The 20,741-nt window shown below is 46.0% G+C and overlaps 1 protein-coding gene across 2 annotated transcripts in view; it reads left to right on the plus strand.

The window, feature by feature from the left end:
• The window catches only part of NPHP4 (nephrocystin 4), a 277,786-nt gene that overhangs the window by 144,789 nt on the left and 112,256 nt on the right, over positions 1–20,741 (plus strand). The window contains exons 14-15 of one of the 2 annotated variants that reach the window (XM_044278368.1): positions 8,909–9,054; positions 14,615–14,806. In XM_044278368.1, coding sequence (XP_044134303.1) covers positions 8,909–9,054; positions 14,615–14,806 — 338 coding nt within the window. The remainder of the gene's footprint in view (positions 1–8,908; positions 9,055–14,614; positions 14,807–20,741) is intronic. The other variant, XM_044278369.1, reaches the window with a different exon arrangement.

Raw genomic sequence — 20,741 nt, forward strand, 5'->3', positions numbered from 1 at the left:
TGTTTGCAAAAGTAAACCAGGCTAATATCCGACCAAAGTAACCGTCGCCAACTGTGAATCCCTGGATTATATATAGGCTCTGATTGCCAAATGTAAATTATACAGATAGAAGTCAGGTGGAAAATATATGACCCCGGGAAGGTGAAGAAACTGAAAATATTCAAAATCCCAACCTTTTGGAGTAGAAGTTGTTTGAACTTTAATTAGACATCTTTAGAGGGGTTGTCTAGAGCTAAATTATTGATGGCCCTTCCTTAGGGTACGCCATCAGTATCAGATCAACTGCAACAAAGGAAATGCACAGCTCCATACATTGTGTAGTGTCTGGTTGCTGCAACAGTGCTCCCACTGTGTAGTGGCCATGCTTGGTTACTACAGTGCTGCACCGGTTCGGTACTGGCAGGGCTGCAGTAATCAGTCATGGCCACCACACAGGGTGTGGAGCTGTGTAGTTCCAGTGCTTAGTTCTGGCGCCGCTGCTAGTGAAAACAGCTGAGTGTCAGGTTGCCTGGAATTAGTCCCCGGCCCATCTAATATTGATGACCTGTCCTAAGAATAGCTTATCAATAAGTTAGTCTTGGAAAACTCATTTATTAAAGGCAATAAGCAATTCCGTAATTCTCTAAATAGAAACCTGATATCCAGCATCTCTAGTCCGTATCCCTACTCCCTTCTTTGATGCCTACCACCTGGGGACGGTCATGAGGCCCCCATCCATGAACATCTTGCAGTATAATGACATTAGTGCATACTCCTGACAGTACATGTGATAGCTTAGGCCGGCCATCCAGGCAGCACGGTGGCTCAGTGGTTAGCACTGGTGCCTTGCAGCGCGCGGGTCCTGAGTTTGAATTGGATCAGGGACAACATCTGCATGAAGTTGGTATATTGTCCCTGTGTGGGTTTCCTCCGGGTACTCCTGCTTCCTCTCACACTCCAAAAATATACAATAGGCAAACTGAGTTCCTACAAAAATTGTGTGCGTTGGGGTCAAGCGTCATTATGGCAGCTGGTTGACCCAGCCACACAACTTTACAAATGTTTGTCATATAAATGCAGGAAATACTAGTAAGGAAAGTAGAAAGACTTGGTACCTTTTATTGTGGTCTGTATTCTCTATTAGCACAACAGTAACAGTATAGTATTAGATTATTACAGATTAGTTGTAGTATTAGAGTGGAAATTGTATTAGGAACTAGTAATAGTATAGTATTGGAAAGTAGTAATTGTATAGTATTAAGGACTACTAATAGTCCCTAATACAGTATTAGATTATTAGAGATTAATAATGAAATAGTAACAGTATTAGAAAATAGTACTATCAAAGTATTAAAATATTTGAGAATAGTGATCATATTGTATTACAGAATAATAATACTTTAATATTAGACAGTAGGAATAGTTGAGTATTAGAGATTAGTAAGAGTATGGGTTTTATAGAATAGTAAAAATTTAACGTTAGAAAATAGTAACTGTAGAGTAATAAGGAATAATAATAGTGTAGTACTGAAGAGTAGTAAAAGAATAGTATTAGGGAATTGTAATAGTATAGTATTAGATTATTAGAGATTAGTAGAAATTAGTATTAGAGAATAGCAAAAGCATATTACCATACAATAGTAATAGTCTAGTAATAATATAATGTTAGAGATTAGTATAGCATTAGTAATATTGCAGTATTTTGAATCGTGTGTGTGTGTACACAATGTCTAGATATAGTTATCTGTTATACCATTATGCTTCCGGTTGCTTTAATAAATGCTTGTAATTGGTTATATTTAGTTAGCTTCATTCAGCTTTTCCTGTCTCCCTGCCCCAGCCTCTGAAAAATACCCCTACATCCTGAAGCTGCCCATGCATATATAGGGATGGTATTGGGCAGTGTCTCGTTTTCGTCAAACATGACATTTAGAAATGAGGCCAAATGGTTCAATCTTGGTTTAACCAGACTAGAGAATTTTCTTTCTTCCAGTCTCAGAGTCCAGTTTTTTTGAAAACTTCCATGTGTCTTTTACTGAGGAGAGGCTTCCTTCTGGCCACCCTGCCATAAAGCCTAGATTGGAAGAATGCTGAGTGCTGGTTGATCTTCTGTAAGTTTCTCCCATCTGTGCACAAGATCTTTGGAGCTTTGGTCATCTCTCTTACCAATGCCCTTCTCCCATGATTACAGAGTTTGGTGGAGCGGTTAGCACTTGGGGGAGTCCTGCCTGTTCCAAACTTCTTCCTCTTAAGAATTATGGACCACTGTACTCTTGGGAACTTTCAGTGCAGGAGAAATTATTTTGTACCCTTCTCCAGGTGTGTGCCTCCACACATTCCTGTCTCTGAGCTCTACAGGCAGTTCTTGCCTCCTCATGGCTTGGTTTTTGCTCTGATATGCATTGTCAGATGTGAGACCTGATATAGACAGGGCAGTGTCTTTCCAGATCATGTCCAATCAACTGAATTTACCACAGGTGGACTCCAGTGCAGGTGTAGAAACATCTCAAAGATGAACAAGGGGAATGCGAGGCCCCAGAGCTAAATTTCTAGTGTCACAGATATTAGTAATAGTATAGAATATACTATAGTAACAGTATAATATTAGTGAATAGTAATAGTATACTTTTTTTTTAGATGGGAATAGTAATAGTACAGTATTAGAAGATAGTAATGGTGTAGTATTAGAGAATAGTCAGTGTAATATTTGAGAATGGTATCGTTTTTTGTATTCTCTCTAGAGGCCTGTATTCTAAAAAAAATAATTACTGCCAAAAGCAGCAGATTGCAAATACTTTTTTTGTCCTAGGTTGTGGCCAGAATATAGATCCCCCCTCCTTGACCTGCCCGATTTCCTTAGCCCCTCCCTGTCTCCTCCCATAAAGATTTCTGATTCAACGTTGTACCACCAGCAGTAAAACACGATTTGATATTTTGAGCTTAAAGGTCTAGAAACCAGCAGAACATCCATGTAAAATGGAACTACTGTACATGAAGTTCTGGCTGATAGCACGGTATCCTTTAAGCCACGACATATCCACTTGTGCTCCTCCGTCTGGGGAGTTTGTAGATGTGCTGGTGCCAAGAAGGCTGATAGTCCCTGACATCTATGCCATTTGTGTACATTTTAGAGGGATTATGCGGCACAAATAAAAACAGATTAGCTGACTATAATTGTATGTGGTTAGCATCCCATGACGTGCCTATAATGGTGCAACATTTCGTTAATTAGTTAGGTAATTCTAATACGAATGCTCCCTAGAAAGCAATTAGCTATTTAAAACAAACTAATTTTTAATGCCATGTGCTTTCCAAGATTGGTTTTCTAACATGAATAATTGACTGAGGCTGGTTTCACATGTGGTGTGAGAATGTCTGGTTTGCTCTTTCTTTGACAAGGACTGTAAGTAAACATCAGCAATCAAAAGACATCTGCCATAGACTTTATGTTCCTCCATTATACCCATAGAAAGTTCTAACTTTTCTCATAAGGTAAGTACGGCCTATCGTCTTGTGACCTGGTGATAGCAAGTGGGGTCTTTGGCTGGGGTCATAGCATATATATACATATCCATGCCTGATTGGTGAGATTCTGACTTTCGGGGCCAACACAATCGTCAGAATTAAGGACCCACATTACAAGTTAAAGGGGTTTTCCAACCCCATGGATGATTTTTTAATTTTTTTACCCAAACATCTAAATGGTACAAAATAACACATTCATTTTTTGCGTATCCTGTAGGTATACCAGAAATGCCCAAGATGGGAATGCCCCTTTAACATGCACAATTTGGCTCACGTTAATGGAGCTATCCATGATTAATGTAAAAATGAAAATAGGGCATCACATAGTACATGGCCGTCTCTTTCTATCAAAGCTAGAACCAGACCTGTAACTCATATGAGATCCAGAGCTCTCCCGATACGCTACATCAATTCCTCTGCTAGATTTTCTATAAGCTTAGGGACGTGCCCTTTTCTGCTGTAGCAAACTCCCTGTCGCAGCTGAGGGGACATGCCCTTTCTCCGGAGGTGTGTCCTTTCGGCTGCAGCTTCTAACCGTAGATATTGCTTTTGGCAATTGAAGGATAGAACTGAGCATGTGAAACCACCTCATCAAAGTTATTTAGGTGGACGAAGAAACAGACAGGTAGCGCTATACAGAAGAGTTTTATTAATAACTCAGTGACTATACAGTTGCAAAAAAAAGTATGTAAACCCTTTGGAATGATATGGATTTCTGCACAAATTGGTCATAAAATGTGATCTGATCTTCATCTAAGTCACAACAATAGACAATCAAAGTCTGCTTAAACTAATAACACACAAAGAATTAAATGTTACCATGTTTTTATTGAACACACCATGTAAACATTCACAGTGCAGGTGGAAAAAGTATGTGAACCCCTAGACTAATGACATCTCCAAGAGCTAATTGGAGTGAGGTGTCAGCCAACTGGAGTCCAATCAATGAGATGAGATTGGAGATGTTGGTTACAGCTGCCCTGCCCTATAGAAAATGCACACCAGTTCAGGGTTTACTTTTCACAAGAAGCATTGCCTGCTGTGAATGATGCCTCGCACAAAAGAGCTCTCAGAAGACCTACGATTAAGAATTGTTGACTTGCATAAAGCTGGAAAGGGTTATGAAAGTATCTCCGAAAGCCTTGCTGTTCATAGGTCCACGGTAAGACAAATTGTCTATAAATGGAGAAAGTCCCTAGGAGTGGCCGTCCTGTAGCGCATACTGCTCAATGAGGTGAAGAAGAATCCTAGAGTGTCAGCTAAAGACTTACAAAAGTCTCTGGCATATGCTAACATCCCTGTTAGCGAATCTACAATACGTAAAACACTTAACAAGAATGTATTTTATGGGAGGATACCACAGAGGAAGCCACTGCTGTCCAAAAAAAAACATTGCTGCCCGTTTACAGTTTGCACAAGAGCACCTGGATGTTCCACAGCAGTACTGGCAAAATATTCTGTGGACAGATGAAACCAAAGTTGAGTTGTTTGGAAGAAACACACAACACTATGTGTGGAGAGAAAAAGCCACAGCACACCAACATCAAAACCTCATCCCAACTGTGAAGTATGGTGGTGGGGGCATCATGGTTTGGGGCTGCTTTGCTGCATCAGGGCCTGGACGGATTGCTATAATCAAAGGAAAAATGAATTCCCGAGTTTATCAAGACATTTTGCAGGAGAACTTAAGGCCATCTGTCCACCAGTTGAAGCTCAACAGAAGATGGGTGTTGCAACAGGACAACAACCCAAAGCATAGAAGTAAATCAACAACAGAATGGCTTAAACAGAAGAAAATACGCCTTCTGGAGTGGCCCAGTCAGAGTCCTGACCTGAACCCGATTGAGATGCTGTGGCATGACCTCAAGAAAGCGATTCCCACCAGACATCCCAAGAATATTGCTGAACTGAAACAGTTCTGTAAAGAGGAATGGTCAAGAATTACTCCTGACCGTTGTGCACGTCTGATCTGCAACTACAGGAAACGTTTGGTTGAAGTTATTGCTGCCAAAAGAGGTTCAACCAGTTATTAAATCCAAGGGTTCACATACTTTTTCCACCTTCACTGTAATGTTTACATGGTGTGTTCAATAAAAACATGGTAACATTTAGTTCTTTGTGTGTTATTAGTTTAAGCAGACTGTGATTGTCTATTGTTGTGACTTAGATGAACATCAGATCACATTTTATGACCAATTTGTGCAGAAATCCATATCATTCCAAAGGGTTCACATACTTTTTCTTGCAACTGTACATGCAATTGCAAAAACATTCAGATCCATCATTTTTTGGAGAAAATCCCCTTTAACCTTTGTTAACCGCCTAGACATGTGCGTTTTGACGGATCACAGGTCCTGGTTGGTTGCTGCATATTTTATTTTAAGAAGCTGAATGATGTGTATTATATTGGCTGCCATTAGTGGCTGTCAACCAGAGATGAAGATACTCAAGAACACAATGTTAACACTTCACACAAGAAACGAGGCCTCGTATCTGCAGGTATTTTTTGTATATTTGAAGAAAATTATCTCAGTTTTCACTGAATATCCCATTTCATGTAAGATGTGACCACGCCATGGAATCATTTGGATTACTGGTTTTATATTCGTGACATCAGTGTGAATCTCGAGAGATTTCATAGCTGATTGCTTTTCTCAGGAGTCCGGGTAAGCCCATTTTCCAGTTGATTTCAGATGTTGGGTAATATTCGGTGTCAGGTCAGATTTAATCAAATGGAAGAAGAGTCCTATCATGTAATTGTATGGATAACTCGCTGCTGTATGATGCCTTTCCTTATTAATCTTGGCTACCTTGTTTATTAGAAACCCAAGAATCGTATTGACGCAGACATTTACTTTTAGATTAAAGGGGTTGTGCCAGCTGCTTTCTTCTAAAAATACTGCCACGCATGTCCACAGGTTGTGTGTGATATCGCAGTTCAACACCATTCATTTCAAAAGATAATTTTACCTGTTAAAGGGATTCTGTCACCCCCCCCAAAGTCATTTTTTGTTTTTGGGCTACTTAAAATCCTTATACTGCGATTTTTCACTATATAGTGCTCTTACCCTTTTTTTCATTCAGTATTTTCTTTAAAAATGGCACTTTTATAATATGTAAATTACCTCTCTACCAGCAAGTAGGGCGGTTACTTGCTGGTAGCAGCCGCATCCTGCTTTAAAAAAAACGCCCCCTCCTCCTGTTGATTGACAGGGCCAGCGAGCGCTCTCGTCCCCTGGCTGGCCCTCTCTGTGTTCTAAATCTTGCTCCTGCGCCGTACCGGTCTTCAGTCGGCGCAGGCGCATTGAGAGGAGGGCGGCCGCTCCTTCCTCAATGCGCCTGCGCCGATGACGTCACATCTACACCCGGCGCAGGTGCACTGAGGAAGGATCGGCCAAGCGAGCGTCCTCCTCTCAGTGCGCAGACAGGGCCAGCCAGGGGACGAGAGCGCTCGCTGGCCCTGTCAATCAACAGGAGGAGGGGGCGTTTTTTTTAAAGCAGGATGCAGCTGCTACCAGCAAGTAACCACCCTACTTGCTGGTAGAGAGGTAATTTACATATTATAAAAGTGCTGTTTTTAAAGAAACTACTGAACTAAAAAGGGGTAAGAGCACTATATAGTGAAAAATACCTGTTTTCATGTAAATTAGATGATTTGAGAATAAATTAGCTTAAACAGGCTAAGTGATAAAAATATTTACTGTGATTGAATATAAAGTAAAACAGACAAAGCACATACAATAAAAAATAATAATCACATTTCCTACATATTACCATACGGGGGATCTCCTGTCGCCACGCTACCCATGTAACACATAGCCGATACCCTATGGTGATACAAGAGAGAGATAGTGACTTACAACATCCTACCTGGATGATGTTCTCAGCGGATATCCCTCTTTTACCTTTGTGCTCAAAGGTTTATACCTCTCAGCCCCTCCTCCTAAGGATGTCCAGTGTAGAGTACACATGTCCTATGAGTTAACCAATTTGGTGGTCATCTGACACAGAACAGTGGCTTTGTATCTGTTACCTAACTATCCATAACTCACTACATTTATAAGGAATATAAAAAGGTGATATAATAATTAAAGGGGACAGAGGCAATCACTACTTAGGTATGTAAAATACCCTTACAACACACTACCGCATACTTCCTTTAGCTAATATTGCGTTGGCCATTTCCGTCACTCCCATAGAGTTTGAATGAAGTGACAGCACATGCTCGATGGCTGCTCCAAGGAGGCCCTGCTGTGGTGGGGTAGGGAAGTTATACTTACCCCACTCCCCGACACCTGCATCGCTCCTGATGCCCGCATGGCCGCCGCTGTATCTCCTCGTTACGCAGATCAAAACATACGGTGGGGGGAGCCAATAGCAGGCCCCACGGGGGACGAGCCTTCCTAGTTTTACCTGCGATGCTAGGAGATGCAGCGGTGGCCATGCAGGCATCAGGAGAGACGCAGGTGCTGGGGAGCAGGGTAAGTATAACCTGTATGAGGTGCCCGGGCATTTTAGGGGGCATTATAATGGTTGGATAGTCCGAAGTCTTGGGAGACTTCGGTGAAGAACTTCGGCATTCTATTCTACAATTTACCCCTAATTCTTAACTTGGAGGGGGTTCAGCCCACTGGTTAGACCCTCACTCCTCTACCTGTGATAATTACTTGTGGCTGTAATACATTTCAGGCAGTTGCAACTGGGCAAGTTTTGGAAACATCGTAGAAGGTCCTGAATTCTTTATCTCACAGTTTCCTTTACCATTATAGATGCAAATCATATGCGTGCAGGTAGCTGAATGTGTCAGGAGTCACACACTGCATCACTAGCACAGATGCATATTCAAATACCATTTGCATAATGTTTTATCTAGCATCGGGAACCTCTGCTTCATCGTCTTCATTTCTATTGTTTCCTGATGCATAAAATAATTTTTTTCCCAATTATCTGACATGGTTCTTGTAAGGAGAGGCCCGGAACACTTGTATAGATGAGACTCTGACATTTACCGCCCTTTCTTGGGTTTGTGTAGTACACTACCATGGATTACATGCTGTAGTATACCACACCGGTACACGACCTGTGTCACTACATGTGCTGACAACTCCCGAGCAGCAGACAAGGCTGAAAAATTCTGGGTGTCTGCATACTAAATGATTGTTCATAATCTTGATTTGGTGAGTGATGCCACCATGACTTGGATAAATGCCAAAGGTGGAATCATCTGGATGACCAGGTGACAGAGAAAGCAGCCCCATTAGATCTAATATGGCTGACTATCAGAGCGGTCAGACAGCTACTTTCTGTCCTCAAAGCTGACGGTAGGTGTCTGAAGCACAAACTGCATATGGTGTTCAGAAACTCATCATGTTTTATCGTCTACTTCTTTTTTTCATATTTACAGGAACTCCTTTATGCCAGTGGAATAACGCACCTTGAGGCAGATCTGAGTAAAAGTAACCAAGAGCCCTCCAATGCAGAACCTCTCCAGGAGCTTCTGTTTTCTCCTGTCCATGCCCCGATTGTTGCAATGGGGACTCAGACTGGAAGGTAAGGCCCCGTCCTGGCCATAAAATAATGTATGCAGTGCTAGATGTCTATACAGCCTCCTCTAGATTGTAATTCAAATGCTCTTCAGCCCAGAACAGTGATGGTGTGCTGGAGTCAAGGCCAGGTCAAGGTTGGTGGAGGTCCCTTGGCCACATTCCCAGTAACAGTGTCACATCATGTGTGACTAGGTTAAGTTGGCCGTGCATATTAGATGATTGTGAGCAGATCCCACCTACGTCAGCAGGATGTGCTGAGAATCTGGGTATAAGTGCAGGCTAGAGGCCCCCATACACCTAAGAGAAACGTTGGCCGAACCCAGTGACGTTGGCAGTGCTGGCCGACTGTTTTGTGTGTGCCGGCCTCTCTAATCTACCCTGACAGATAATGTCCAGGATAGAGGGATCCACGTTTAAGGTTCAACACACAGTCCTTTGTCCTCGGTGTAAAATGTGTTGGGCCGCAGCTTCTCCCTATTGAGAAGACATGCATGGTCAGCCATACTGAGTGTTCATGTGTATGAGGGAGTCAGGAGGGACAGCGTCGGCCAAATCAGCATTCAGTCAGCATCTGTTGAAGGTATATGGGCACCAAAACGTTTGAAACAGCTTTTCCTCCCAACTCCCTCAGAATGACTGATCATGCATGTATTATGAAAGGGGGGAAAGGAGTAGGTTGCTTTCAGACATGAGAACAAAATTAATGGGCATGCTGAAATTCAATAGACAGACCTCTTTTCCACCCAAAATCTGCTTTCAGGGAACACCCATGCCGATCCTGGTGAAATCGGTGGATTTGGCCGACATTAAAGGGGTTGTCCACGCTACAGATATTGATGAATTATCCTCAGGATAGGTTAACATTATCAGATCGGTGGGTGACCGACATCTGACATCAACTGTTTTGGGCCAGAAGGGGAACCAGAACAAAAGAGTGTACGAAGCGGAACAGGGTCTTGCGGCCATGCCCAGGGTACTGCAGCTCAGCTCCCATTCAAGTGAATGGAGCCTTCTGCTTCATACACTGTATTGTTCTGGCACTGCGCCTACCTGAAACAGCTGATCGGTGGTATTTCCAGGTGTCAGACCCCACTAATCTTATATTGATGACTTATCCTGAGAATAGGTCAAGAATATCTGTAGCCTGGGCAACCCCACTAATCATCTGGGTATGGTCTGCTTAACTCTCCCCCTATGTTGGAGAAACAGGAATCTGCCATGTTGTAGTTTAAAGGGGTTGTCTCTCACTTCAGTAAATGGCATTTATCATGTAGATAAAGTTAATACAAGCCACTTACTAATGTATTGTGATTGTCCATATTGCCTACTTTGCTGGCAAGTTTCATTTTTCCATCCCATTATACACTGCTTATATTCAGGGTTTACGGCCACCGCTTCAGCACAGATACAAGGTGGCCGGGACAGGAACCACAGGGTTGCCAACCGTCCAGAAATTTCTGGACAGTCCGTAAAAATAAGCAACTTTTTTCCTGTGTCTGTGAAAACAATAGATGTCTGTGATTTTTTTGAGGCTGGTGGTATATGACTAGATTATTTTGGTGGTAATTATCATCATTTTACAGCTCACAGTAAATGGTGGTAATGAGGTGTTATTAGTAGTATATTGAGCTATAGACATGGATTACTTATTTTTAGCATTCATTATGGTTTTTCACCATGTCCATAAAAAATATTGTCTGTGTGTGATTTTGGGAAAAGTTATACAGAAAAAAGAAAAACTCTGGTTGGCGACCCTTGAGAGCTACTGTGCATGTGTGGCTATGTGAGCTCCCACGGTCTTGGCCAACAGTGAGGCTGGTGCGTTTCCTATAGCAGTCATGGTGAAGGCCGAGTGCCCAAACTGAAACCCAAAACCCACTTATTTATCACAAAGTGCCAACACAGCAATTTACTCTGAATTCTACAGTTCAATATAGTAAATGTTCCATGTACTTTATCATTTATCTATAATAAATAGCCTGCCTACATTCAGTGCGCCGCCTGTGCTGTTCATAGTGATGAATGGCAGGAAAAGTCTAAGGCATATTGGTACACCATAGACGGTGCTGCATTGCAGGGTGATCATAAGGCCCCATTCACACGTCCGCAATTTTGTTCCCATTGCAGACCCATTCATTTCCATGGGGCAGCACGATGTGCTGCCCGGATATGTAATTGCAGACCCACACTTCCGGGTCCGCAATTCCGTTCCCGAAAAAAATTGAACTTGTCCTATTCTTGTCCACAATTGCGGACAAGAATAGGCATATTTTATTAGTGCCGGCGATGTGCGGTCCGCAAAATGCGGAACGCACATTGCCGGTGTCTGTGTTTTGTGGATTTTGTGAATGGAGCCTAACCATGGATATGAACAGTGAATAATGTGATGGAAAAATAAATGTCATTTGCTGAAGTGAGACAACCCCTGTATTGTCCAATCCATTGTTGCCCTGAAGGATTCAGGAACAAGTATTCATAGGAATGCTCATTCCCAATAATTGCTCAGTATAATTGTGCCGCCCGTTAGTCGGTCGGCTGATTTGCATCTTGAAAAATGCCTGATTATCATCAGCATCTCTCCCGGTGTAATTGGGGATGTACTGCCGATAATCAGAACTGATTAAGGGAGGAACAACTGCAGCAGTGATCATTCCTCCCTGTGTAATAGGCCATTGCAAACAAGTGCCAATATATGTGTTTATCATCCCTCCTCAGCGCTGGTCCTGCCCGCATATTGGGCAGTGTAATAGGGTCTTAATTTCTTCTAGTTAATAGAGCTTCCAGATGCAGCTTCTGAGAAATGAGCTCCGGTACCTGGGAAGCCCTGGATGAAGTAGGCCCCTGGTGTCTCGCCCCTATTGCCCTCCCTCCCAATATTCCGATGTGGTATAGTTATTCAGCAGCTGGAGGGCTCGGGTCTGAGACTATGAGGTCTTCACGCAGAGAGATCTGAGCCCAGGTTTAGTGGACCGACCTTACTGAGCATTATATTATTATAATGATACGGACTAGATCTAATTGAAATGAGTGGAGACCAAGCAGCCACCTCTAGCCTTAGTGCTGGGGACAGGAAGTGCTAGGACAAACATTTGGGGGATGTGTCCCTTTTTTTTTAGAATCCCCCCTCACTCCCACGATATGTAGAACTCTTCTCATAGGGCTGACGGTTTGTGTAGTAGGCCCTCTGATCGCTGTGGAGGTGGCGGTGGGGGGTCACTTATGAGACTGTCTGCTCCATGAAAGAGCAGGAGGCTTGCTATTATTTTCAGGGGAATGATGATATATGTATGCATCCCAGCCGTGGAATTCTGAGGCTGTGGGATTTATGAAGGACTGTACCTAGAGCAGAAATAGCAGCCGCCATGTGTTCCTACCAAATGCCAAGGATAATGACTCACGCCGTCTGCTCCGTCTGAATTGTATGTCTTCTACGGTACTGGCTCAGGATATACCTGTATTATACCCTGCACAGAGCGCTGATCCTGGGGACCGGGGGAGCACAATCCTTCCACCGGATAATAGTGCAGCTAAGAGAAGATATCACATGAGCACAAGATAAACTCAGCTCTGCTACATCGTTATGTCTGCTACTCTCTAGACAGAATACATTTATCATCAGTCGGGAAGGAACGTCACATATGTACAAATTACCAATAATAGTATTAATTTACCTCAATTATCTATCTGTCTGTCTGTGTATATCTATCTACAGGTGAAACTGGAAAAATTAGAATATCGTGCAAAAGTCTATTTATTTCAGTAATGCAAATTAAAAGGAATTGCAGTAATACAGCTTAAAATTAGAATTTTGTGAAAAGGTTCAATATTCTAGGCTCAAAGTGTCACACTAGTCAGCTAATTCATCCATACCCCCTGTCTGTCTATCTATCATCTATCTATCTATCTCTATTATTCCTTCCTTCCCTGTGTCAGTATACAGTACCTACCATTATGTGGTAAGTCCTACGGAATTTTTTTTTCATTTATCAACTTTTTAGTAGAAAAAAAAAGAGAGTGTCTAGAAGCTGTCCTGAGATGTCCTTTCTGTCCTCGCTGTACTCCAGCTTTCATCATCTGCTGTAGATAACATGGAAGACGAGGGGAGCCAGCTGATGTGATAAATGATAGCCTCGGTCATAGCTTGTCTGTGATGGGCATATATCTGGTTTATGGTAATGATGCTGAGGGTAGGTTACAGTGTCGGGGTAACCATTTCATGGACTATCCGTCTTTTTTTTTTTTTCTAAGATGCAGTAATTGTTGCTGCAGTCCTATGTAAAATCACAGATGCCAATTCATCAGTATAACCTGCTTTTCTGTGTCAAACAACAAACTCATCTCTTCTAAATTTAAGTATTTTACATGGAAACCCTGGTAAAACGAGAGTTTCCTAATCTACTAATACTTTATGCTCTGTCTGCTACAGCACTCATGTATGTTAAGGGCATTGCCAAGCAATTGGAGCAATATGGCGGAGAACTGGGACAAACTACCTAAAGGACATCTGTCAGCAGAAACTATGACACCGGCTGACCTGTTACATGTGCACTGGGCAGCTGAAGGCATCTGTGTTGGTCCCATGTTCAGATGTGTGCACATTTCTGAGAAACGGGAAGTTTTAATATCTGCAAATGAGCTCCTGAGAGCAATGGGGGCGTTACCATTACACCTAGAGGCTCTGCTCATGACTTTTTACTGCCTGATCCTGTCAATCAAAGTGGAAAGGGTGCAGCAGTTGCAGAAGGAGCAGAGCCTCTAGGAGTAACGGCGACGCCCCTGTTGCTCCTAGAGGCTCATTTGCATATATCATTAAAAATATCATTTTTCTCAGCAATGCGGGCACATAGGAACATGGGACCAACACAGATGTCCTCAGCTGCCAAGTGCACATGTAACAGGCCAGACATTGTCATAGGTACAAATCTGCCGACCGATGCCCTTTAAGCCGCCCATAATAAATCTGGTCATACACACTAGAGGTGTATTGGTCAAATTCACAGATTTTACTGGGACTGATTCATTATGTAATGTGTAGAGAAATTTTAACTCTTTCAGGGGAGATAAAGTTTGGGCCGTTGTATTACAACATGGCCAATTTTTTTGTTTTTTGGGAGATAGGCTGCTGCCACAGGTATGTCAGGTGTATGGCTAGCCTGAAGGCCCCTATTAGATTCCCCATGTTAGAATATCATCACTGAATGTCATCAGTGGGACCGGCCGACTATCTAAGGGTACGGCTACATGACGACTGCTATTGACGAGGCATGGGCATCCTAATCCATTGCTGGCCCTTAGAAAGCCAACATGCTGGATCCTTCTTTCCCCAAACATCTGCCGCTGTCAGGAGGAGCTGCGCACACAGACGTCCCATCAGCATTATGGATTGCTAGGTAAAGTTGGCTGCAGAAGCTGTAGCGGCAGATTCAGGAACCTGAGGTAAGTCGTGACTTGCCACCAGACTATATTAGTGACAGGTCAGCTGGATGTCTAATAGGAAGTTCTGTAACTGAGAACACAGGACTATATTCCCATCAGATAAATGGCGCCCCCTTTCTTTCCTCCAGCAGCACGTCCGTCCTGTCTCGGGCCGCCTTGGCACGTCTCCACTCAGCTGGATTCCCTGAAATTTTAGACTGCAATAATGAGGTAGCGGAAGTGGCGGATCCATCGAGTCCGGTGAACTTTAATCCCCAGAGGGAAGAAGCCGATTATCTGCAGTGTAATGAGATCGTCCTGCAGTTCCTTGCCTTCAGCAGGTGAGCGGTGGCATTGCTGTGTGCAAGTCTTATCTTATTCCTCCTAGAAATGGTCTGTAGCCGGCTGTTACCATTTGCTTTTTCAATGGGGTGTCTCTGCGCAGTCTGCTGCTGTCCAATCAGTATCAGCAATGTAAAAGGCTAAAGCCCAGTTGTCAATGTATTCATATTTTTTTCGGAAAAGATACTCCAGTATTATTACATGAGAAATTCAAGTATTTGCTAAAACAGGCATCACAACAGATCCCCTTTACCGGTTAACGGCCAGAGGTGTAATAGCACTGTACTGGCTGGAGTTCTCAGAGGGCCAGCAAAGTACTGTTACAGAGCTCTGATTACGTAGGTACTGTCACTGTGCCTCTGCAATTAACAACCAGGTCCTGCTGCATCATCCGGGACTGAACATACTCTGAGCCTGGATGTTTAAACCCTTAGATGCTGCAGTCAGTAGGGACCGTGGCATCTAAGTGGTTAGACAGAGGGGACTGTCTCTATTGCTCTATCACCCCTCCGCAACATGATAGCAGGCTAGCTAATAGTTATTTCTCGCCCATATTCATTGGGGGACACAGAGACCTTGGGTATAGCTATGTCCTCTAGGAGGCGTTGACACTAGTAAAAGCTGTTGGCTCCTCCCCTGGCAGCTATACCCCCTCCAGCCTGGAGAGAGAGCTTCAGTTTTTTCTAGTGTCAATAGGAGGCAAGACCTCCCTGCTCTGCAGGGATCTCCTGAAGATTTTATTTTTTTCCTTCCTTTTCAGATGGGACAACAGTGGTCGCCTCGCCTCCCTGTTCTCCCGGGGTCGAGTTGCGCCAGTGCCGATTCCGCACTGCTGCCTCCCCCACAGAAGACAAAGTGGACCAGGGCAGCCTCGCTCCCCTGCATCCCGCCAGCCAAGGGGTCACCTAGGTCCGCCAAAGAGAAGACCCTCCCGCCATACCAGACGCCTGCCACTCCGGTGCCAGCTGCTGAGGAGGTGACCCTGCTGGAGAAGGTGACCTTGAGGTCCACTTAGGGAGGGTGAAGAGAAGAGGATGAGAGAGGTGAGTACATGGGACTAGGTGAGTATGAAGACCTCTTCCCCCTCCCTCCATCTTTGAAAGTCTGGGTCGCCCTATGGTTAACGGCCAGGGGGCTCTACTCAACTATGACAAGACCCCTGAAAGAGAGAAGGGGTTAATCCGGCGGGCGCCATGCGGTCCCCCTCTCACTTGCCCTCTAGGCCGACTGCTTCCGGCTCTTAGAGGGTTAATGTATCTTCTCCCCGGGCACCTCCGGCAAAAGACTGGAGCCCAGTCCGTCTCCACTTGCTGCAGTATCCTTCATTTTACTCTTTCGGGAGCAGGCGTCAAGCACGCAGCTCCGAAAGGGTTAATGCCCCTGGCCGTTCGCGGACATCTGACCCCTTACGGTAGTCTCGCGCCGCGGGGCACTTACTTAACATGGACCTCCGGCTGTCACGATTCCGGCCGCGGGGTGAGCACCCCGGTCCTCCGGGCGCCGCTGCAAATTTAGGCCCCGGCTTCTCTTGGGGCCTATAGGCTTCCTTTCCCCTGTTGTCATCCCGGCCGCGGTGCGGCTTCTCAGGTGGGATGTGTGTCGCGCTCCGCTCCGGGTCCCTCCACCCTCCGGCTGACTTTCAGTACAGAGGGGGAGGGTCCGGGGTGGCTGTGCATCGGAACTTTAGGCCCTGGTTTCGCGACCTGCTAGGCCGCGACTCAGAGGGGGAGGGTTGCGGGCTGGCGCGAATAATTCCCGCCTAGCTGCCGCTGCCCCGCCCCCATCAGCACCGCCCCTGGACCTAATGTCGTTATTGGTTAACCCTTTCCGGTCAGCCACTTCTGTTGGGCCAGCTCCGGATTATCAGGGGTTGGATGGCCTGGTATTGCACTGTTAACTCCTTCCTGCCTCTTATCCACTTGAGGCTAGGCAGACCAGTTTAAAAAAATAAATAAAAATTAAATGAAGCTGGAAATAAATGTCTACCTCCATTCAGGCCCTACTCCCCTCAGTCATGTCCACTCTGACTGTGCGGCACAAAAATGGGCCCGTGTCCTGCCCCGGACATGTGACGACCTCTCTTACCGTAGTTTCCCACTCCGCCCTCTGGGCCGTTTGGTTGATAATCCTCCACCTGCGTAGACCAGTGGAGGACCTCTGACAGTTCCCAACCCACCCTCAGGGGAAGCTTGGTTGATTCTTTTCCACCGGTGCAATGCAGTTGAGGACCGCTGCAATTACCAATCCACCCTCCGGGGTCATTGGTCATAATTCTCCACCTGTTCAATACAGCGGAGAGCCTCTGGAACTCCCATTCCACCCTCCGGGGTCGTTTGGTTGATAATTCTCCACCTGTTCAATACAGTGGAGAACCTCTGGATTTCCCATTCCACCCTCCGGGGTCGTTTGGTTGGTAGTTCTCCACCTGTTCAATACAGCGGAGAGCCTCCGCATTTCCCAATCCACCCTCCGGGGTTGTTTGGTTGATAATTCTCCGCCTGCTCAATACAGCGGAGAACCTCTGGAATTCCCATTCCACCCTCCGGGGTCGTTTGGTTGGTAGTTCTCCACCTGTTCAATACAGCGGAGAGCCTCCGCAATTCCCAATCCACCCTCCGGGGTTGTTTGGTTGATAATTCTCTGCCTGCTCAATACAGCGGAGAACCTCTGGAATTCCCATTCCACCCTCCGGGGTTTTTGTTGATAACTCTCCACCTTCGCAACTCACAGGAGGACAGCTGAAGTATTCCCGTAATTCTCCACCTGCGCAATTCAGTTAAGGATCTCTGTGGGATCCCAATCCGTCCTCCGGTGCCGTTTGGTCGATATTCTCTACCTGAGCCATACTGTGGAGAACCTCTGGAATTCCCAATCCACCCCATGGGGTCGTTTGGTTGATAATTCCCCACCTGCGCGATTCCAGTGGGGGGAAAAATCTGGAAATTCCCAATCCACCCTCTAGGGTTGTTGGGTTGATAATTCTCCGCAGGTTCCTTTTGTATACAGGACCTCTGTTCCCAATCCACCCCCAGGTAGTTTGGTTGATAAGCCCCAACTGCGCAGTCCGCGACTGCTAGGGGCGATTTTCTAATGCGTATACCTGCGCGCAAGCGGACCACAGCAGGTCGTCTTCTCACCACCTCCCTTCCTCCCAGGGTCACGCTCAGGTGCACCTTCTCTCACGGGAGTGGGTCCGCCCAAGGGAGGGGGGTTGAGGAGAATCACTGATTCGGGCCTTGACGTGAATCCGAATCAATCTCCTTAGGTTCCTTAGGCGGAGTGTTGCGCGTCATTGTTCTTACTACTTGCCTTACTCTCTTTCGCTAGTGATCACTAGCGGGGGAGTATCTGTACATCTTCAGATTCTGCAATTCAACTGCGCCACGGCTCTAGGTGCCTGCGCTTATTTCATTGGGGGCGTGGCGACAGTCGGTACTTGACGGTGCTCGGTACGCTTACTCTAGTACTATATGAGTTCCGCCAGTACATACGGTGGCTATTCCTCATTGTATTCCTTTGGAGCTGGTTTTGGGCAGGATTATAACTCCTACCCAAAACCACTTGTGTCCTAGAGACTCCCATCTCTATGGGTTTCCATTGTCCCAGTCGGTAACGGTATTGTCCGCATCGGTAGTGGTGCGTACACCATTGCACATATATGGTTTACGTGCCAACGGGCCAAGTGTTACACTGACTCCTTACTCTCTTCCACCATTCCTGATGTGGAAGTGTTTGGGTTGGCACTCTGGTTTAGTTTTGCAGCCTGTTCAGCCTGTGCGGGTACTAGCGTTCGCAGTCGCTACAGTGGGGCATTCTAACAGGTAGGGGTTCTACCCTGACGCTTGCTGGGCAGTTGTTCCTGTTCAGCGCCCTTCCCGGGTGGAGCGTTTGAAGTTAGCTCTCCTTCCCTGGGGCGGTATGGTACCGTGGCTTCTACCGGATTCCTCTACGGTATGGGGGTCCTGTGGTAGCCATTGCGTAATCTGGCTCCTCCTGTACGGCTCCTTCGTCAGTTGACGGATTCTTCTGTCTCCGTATTCGGTGGCGTACGCTGCATAGGCTCCTCCTTTGGCGGAGTATGGCATCCCTGCTTTCATCCGGTGGCTGCTTCTGTATTCCTTCCCCCTTTCTCTTTCCGTTCTTCCTTCTCTGGCTCGGGGTTCACGGCCATTCCGCAAACCTTGGTGGTTCCTCTGTTGCTACTCCCCCTCATCTATGCGATGCAGGGTTTTTGGTTCTGTGTTTTTTTTTTTTCTTTTTCTTTCGGTCTCGTTCCGGACCGACTGTTGGCCTGTGACGTTCCTGTATTCCTCCTTCTACAGGTGACTCCTACCGTTGGTCCTGGGCGCGCTACCGGTGTGTACCACTACCTCTCGATACTTGACTGGTGTCGGCATGTCTGTCCGATGTAGTCATGCCTTTTCGCTGCGCATTCCGTGACTAGACTATGAGACTCCCCACGCCAGGATGATGGAGTTTTGTTCCTGGAACGGGACACCCCTTCTCTTCTTCCTCCTTGAGGCAGAAGTTTTTCTCTCTAATCTTGGTTTGGTTGTTTGCTTCCGTCAAGCGGTTTTGCTACACGGTCGCTGACGGAGTTCTTCCGTCAATGATTCTCGTATCGTCACTGCCTTTGACTATCCAATGTGTTGATTCCTGGCTTGCGGTTGGACATGCCTCATTCAGGCAGCTTCTCGGTCTCCCGTCAAACCTGGTCGGCTCGGGGGGACATTGGTGGACCACTTCCGTTTCCGTGGAGCGCTTCCCCTTGGCAGGGGTGGATCCGGGGTTTTTTGCTTGGGCTTTGGTTCTTGGCTGGGTAGGTTCGGCACTGTGTGGCCTTCCAGCGTCCTCTGACCCACCCGGGGTCCTCAATTCCTTCCTACAGGGAATAGCCGTACGGTTCCTCTATGCCGTCCTCCTTTTACCGCCTTGGGTTCAGACCTTGGTCTTTTTAGCAATCCGGAATTCTCCCCTTGGACCTGTCCTGGTTCTGCCAGGGGTAGGAGCTTCCCTGGGGCCGTTCTTCCTTTCTCCCGACGGTGGTCTCTGATTTTCATCTCAATGAAGAATCTGGCCTTCCATCACTGCGTACCTCCCCTTCACACCCTAAGGAAAAGGGGTTGGGTCATTTGGCCGTTGTCAGGGCTCTGACTGTTTATTTGTCAGCCTCCAGTTCCTTCCGGCGTCCGTGCTCGCCTTGGTTTTGTCTTCCGGAGGGTCCTCGCATGACATTGGCGGCCTCCAGGGTGTCAATTGCACGTCTGCATTTGTTTGAACTTCTGTCCCCGGGGCAGGGTTCCACCCTTCAGTGTTGCGGCTCCTTTCACCAGAGGGGTTAGCGCTCTTGGGCTCGGATGGTTCAAGGTTCACCCGTGCAGTTGTGCGGGGCGGCTGCTGCCCTCCTCCGCTCATTCACAATTATTTGCCAGGTGCATACTTATGCATCGGCGGGCACCGCCTCTGGAAGCTTGGTCTTGCAGGCAGCAGTTCTCTGTTGCCTGCAGGGGCGCTGGCTCCATGGGTCTGTGTTTCTTTCCCCCCCCTTGCGGACTGCTCTTGGACGTCCCAAGGTCTCTGTGTCCCCCAATGAATATGTGCGAGAAAAGGAGATTTTTGTATAACTTACCAGTAAAATCTCTTTCTCGCTCTTCATTGGGGGACACAGCACCCACCCAGTATTATTGTTTGGTCACGGTTGTGGCAGTTGATGGTTTGGGCCCGTTGGGTCCTTTTGCCATGGTTGGTGTTCCGTGTTTTTTTCTTAGCTTGCTTCTCCTACTGCTTCTCACAAACTGAAGCTCTCTCTCCAGGCTGGAGGGGGTATAGCTGCCAGGGGAGGAGCCAACAGCTTTTACTAGTGTCAACGCCTCCTAGAGGACATAGCTATACCCAAGGTCTCTGTGTCCCCCAATGAAGAGCGAGAAAGAGATT

Source organism: Bufo gargarizans, chromosome 2 (genome assembly GCF_014858855.1).
Source record: "Bufo gargarizans isolate SCDJY-AF-19 chromosome 2, ASM1485885v1, whole genome shotgun sequence".
Taxonomy (NCBI): domain Eukaryota; kingdom Metazoa; phylum Chordata; class Amphibia; order Anura; family Bufonidae; genus Bufo; species Bufo gargarizans.